The sequence below is a fragment of the Chenopodium quinoa genome, unplaced genomic scaffold (assembly GCF_001683475.1).
Source record: "Chenopodium quinoa cultivar QQ74 unplaced genomic scaffold, ASM168347v1, whole genome shotgun sequence".
Classification (NCBI taxonomy): Eukaryota; Viridiplantae; Streptophyta; class Magnoliopsida; order Caryophyllales; family Amaranthaceae; genus Chenopodium; species Chenopodium quinoa.
In genome coordinates, this window is record NW_018742738.1 from 4,127,734 (window position 1) to 4,132,096 (window position 4,363).

At 40.7% G+C, this 4,363-nt stretch overlaps 1 protein-coding gene across 1 annotated transcript; it reads right to left on the reverse strand.

Annotated features, from left to right (window-relative positions):
* Positions 1–1,616: 1,616 nt before the first annotated feature.
* On the reverse strand, positions 1,617–2,183 carry LOC110724039. The gene has a single exon (XM_021903437.1). It carries the CDS (start codon positions 2,181–2,183, stop codon positions 1,617–1,619), a length of 567 nt encoding a protein of 188 aa, XP_021759129.1.
* Between the last annotated feature and the right edge of the window lie 2,180 nt (positions 2,184–4,363).

A 4,363-nucleotide genomic window follows, 5' to 3' on the forward strand; every position in this document is an offset into this window, starting at 1 on the left:
GTGGGTTGATGCCCTTTTTTAGTGTTGTCTCCTAGCATGAGGTGCTAGTTGATGGCCTGGATTGTATGGTGGGTGGTATTCCTATTACTACCTTGTTTGTTGCTTCTACCAAGACTCCTTCTTATGCCTCTTATGTTGTGGTAATTGTTGCTCTACCTTTGTCGTGGCATCTTATGCTTCTCTGCCTTGCTTGGGCCTCCTTATGTTTGTGTTGCTGGGTGATGGTTCATAGCTGCGATCTTTTGTCCTGGTTTGTACTGCAAGCATGCTGTTGTTCTGTCCTGGCAGACTAACTGTGAGATTGTTATCAAGCTGCTTTTTATGATGATGTTGGCGGATGGTGTATGCTTTCAAGCTAAGCTGGTGCTTTTTTATACTCACCTTATTTGTTATCTTTGGTTGTTTGGGTTTTTTCTTTACCCACTTTTGGTTGTAGTTTCGGTTTCCTTTCGGTTTCCTCTCCCTTTGTTAGTTAGAGGTTCCGTAGTTGTTGTCTTTGTTTTTCCTTCGGGCTTTGATTTTGTTGCTTCTTTGGCCCAGAGGGCTTGTACTAAACTTTCATTTCTTGACGTTGCTACTTTTATGGGTAGCAACTCTTTACTTTTGGTAATAAAATTCTTTATTTACCAAAAAAACAATAATACAAAATTACTCAACTAAATTCCATGAAAATAGCTTCAAAATCAATAATGTCAACAACAATGTTCCAAAATCCCTAAATATCACATTAAAAACCAACAAATCCTTAGCAAAGAAAACCAAAATCACATAGACCTCACTTAAGCTAAACCATGCTTAATAACTAAAAAGTTTGCATAAACAAGTGAAAATAATAAATAAAGTAGCAAAATATAGAGTTATACCACTAAGGAGAATCTTGAACACCACCAAGAACCCCCAAGAATACCACCTTCGATCAAGCTTGCACAACCATGAAAATGGAGGAAATTTAGGTATTTTGGAGAGAGAAAGTGGGTAAATTTGTGAGTAAAGTGAAAAAGTTTGATGGATTTGAAGGAAAATCAATGGAATTTGTGAGTTATGGGTGAAATTGAAGGGTTAGGGTTTGAGGTAGTGAGGAGAGAGAAGAGAGCATAAAAAAGGGTTAACGAAAATATGAGGGTGAAATAGGGGAAGAGGAACATAAAACCCGATTTACCCAGCTTTGCGCGCCCGCACACGTAATTTGCGCGCCTGCACAGATACCTGCGCACCCGCACACCTTACCCTGCGCGCCCGCACAGAGGTCGCGCACTGGGTCGCGTAAACTTTATGTCTCCAAGCTTAAATTTCAAACAAAAGTGTGCGGGTTCTAACAGGGCTGCGCGACCGCACACCTTTCACCGTGCGCCCGCACAGTTGTCACGCACAGGGTCGCGCAGAGCAAATCTTGAATTTCTTTTTTCTCTCATCTTCGACATAGAAAAGCCTTTACTCCCTCATCATCCAAACACTTATCAATCAAAAGGATAAAAATAAAATTCAAATTCAAATTCAAAAAAGAAAGGTGAAATCGGAATATATAAAAAAAAAGGTAGAAAAGAGTTAGAAACTCGGGTTGCCTCCCGAGAAGCGCTTCTTTATGAGGTCACTAGCTTGACCATAAGGAAAATTCTTCAAGGGGGAGGCTTTGGATCCAAAGGATCAAGCATTATACATTCGATGACACCAACTTCTTCCTTGCAAAAGTAATGCTTTAAACGATGACCATTGACCATAAACTTGTTACCATCCGCATCTAACTCAAAGGAACCATAAGGAGTAGTCTTCGATATCACAAAAGGACCCGACCACTTTGACTTGAGTTTACCCGGAAACAAACGAAGCCTTGAGTTGAAAAGCAAAACCTTGTCTCTAACCTTAAAGCTCTTGTTTTGAATATGTTGGTCATGCAACTTTTTGGTCTTCTCCTTATATAACCTTGAGCTTTCATAAGAATCGTCTCTAAGCTCTTCAAGTTCATTGAGCTTAAGAAATCTCTTCTCACCGGCCAACAATAAATCCATATTGAGTTCTTTGATGGCCCACCAATCCTTGTATTCTAACTCAACCGGCAAGTGGCATGCCTTTCCATAGACCAACCTATAGGGGGTCGTGCCGATTGGAGTCTTGTACGCCGTCCTAAGAGCCCATAGTGTGTCATCAAGCTTGAGAGACCAATCTTTCCTTGATTTGTTCACCATCCTATCAAGAAGATCCTTGATTTCATGATTTGAGACCTCCACTTGTCCTTGACTTTGAGGGTGGTAAGGTAATCCAACCTTGTGATGAACGCCATACCTCTTGAGAAGAGCTTCAAATTTCTTTTTGGCGAAATGGGAGCCTCCATCACTAATTAGCACCCTCGAAACCCCAAACCTAGGAAAAATTATCTTCTTTAGAAGCTTAAGCATAACCTTGTGATCATTGGTAGGTGAGGGTATGGCTTCAATCCATTCATCACATAATCAACCGCTACCAATATATATAAATTTCCACAAGAAGAAACGAAAGGCCCCATAAAGTCCACCCCCCCCATACATCAAAGGGCTCAACTTCGAAGACATTTTGTTGGGGCATTTCATCTTTTTTTGGTTATGCCACCACTCCTTTGACACCTATCACATTGTGAAACGAACTTGTGGGCATCCTTATGCATCGTTGGCCACCACAATAGAGATTGAGAGATTTTTGCCACTGTCTTATCAACACCCCCATGTCCTCCACATGGTCGTGAATGGCAATGCTCAAGAACTCCTTCGATTTCATGATCCGGAACACATTTTCGAAAAAGGCCATCTCCGCATTGTTTGAACAAGTATGGGTCGTTCCAAAAATACCTCCTCACTTCCTTGAAAAACTTCTTCTTTTGTTGAGAAGATAACTCCGAGGGAATGACTCCACAAGCAAGATAATTGGCAAAGTCCGCATACCAAGGGCTACATGTTGAAGCTATAGACATGAGAGCTTCAAATCTTATCTCATCATTGATTGGTACATCACTTTTGTTCTCAAAAGGTAGCCTAGACAAATGATCAGCAACGTAGTTCTCTGCTCCCTTTTTGTCCCTCATTTCCATGTGAAAATCTTGAAGAGAGAGAACCCAACGGATTAGGCGAGGCTTTGCTTCCTTCTTAGTCATGATATATCGCACCGCAATATGATCCGTGTACACAATAACCTTAGAGCAAATAAGATAGGACCTAAACTTATCAAAGGCAAAAACAACCGCTAGCATTTCCTTCTCCGTTGTTGTATAGTTCTTTTGAGCTTCATAAAGAGTCCTACTTGCATAGTAGATGACACATGATTTTCCTTCTTTCTTTTGTCCAAGCACGACACCCACTGCAAAATCACTCGCATCGCACATTAGCTCAAAAGGCAAGCTCCAATCCGGAGCTCGCACAACGGGAGAGGAAATAAGAGCTTCCTTGAGCTTACGGAATGTTTAAAGGAAAGCCTCATTGAAGTTAAAAGCAAAATCCTTTTTAAGTAATTCGGTCAAAGGTTTGGCGATTGACAGAAAATATTAGATAAATCTCCGGTAGAAACCGGAATGCCCAAGAAAATCTCGTACTCCCGTGATAGAAGTAGGAGGGGGCAATTTCTCAATCACCAAAACTTTGGCCGGAACAACCTCAATGCCATTTTTTGAAATTTTATGGTCGAGGACGATTCCCTCCTCGACCATGAAGTGGAATTTTTCCTAATTCAAAACCAAACTCGTCTCTTGACACCTTTTCAAAACTTTTTCAAGGTTAAAAAGACAATTGTGAAAAGACGAGCCACCAACACTAAAATCATCCATGAAAACTTCAATTTCTTTTTCAAGCATCTCGGATAAAATGGAGGTCATTCATCTTTGAAAGGTAGAAGGAGCATTGCATAAACTGAATGGCATTCTTCGGTATGCAAATGTCCCATATGGACATGTGAAAGTAGTTTTCTCTTGATTGCTTGGATGGATAGGGATTTGGAAGAATCCAGAATACCCATCCAAGAAACAAAATAAAGCATGTTAAGAGAGCCTTTCAAACATTTGGTCCATGAATGGGAGAGGGAAACGATCTTTTTTGGTGTTTTTGTTCAATCTCCTATAATCAATACACATTCTCCACCCGGTCACCGTTCGGGTGGAGATTTCCTCTCCTCCTTCACCTTTGATTATGGTCATCCCACCTTTTTTGGAACTACATGAACTGGGCTAACCCACTTGCTATCAGAGATAGCATAGTTGATGCCCGCCTCACGTAGTTTCAAAATTTCTTTCTTCACAACCTCTTGAAGGTTGGGGTTCAATCTTCTTTGAGGTTCAATGGAGGTGGAATGATCATCTTCAAGATGAAAATGATACATGCATAAAGAAGGGATAATACCTTTGATA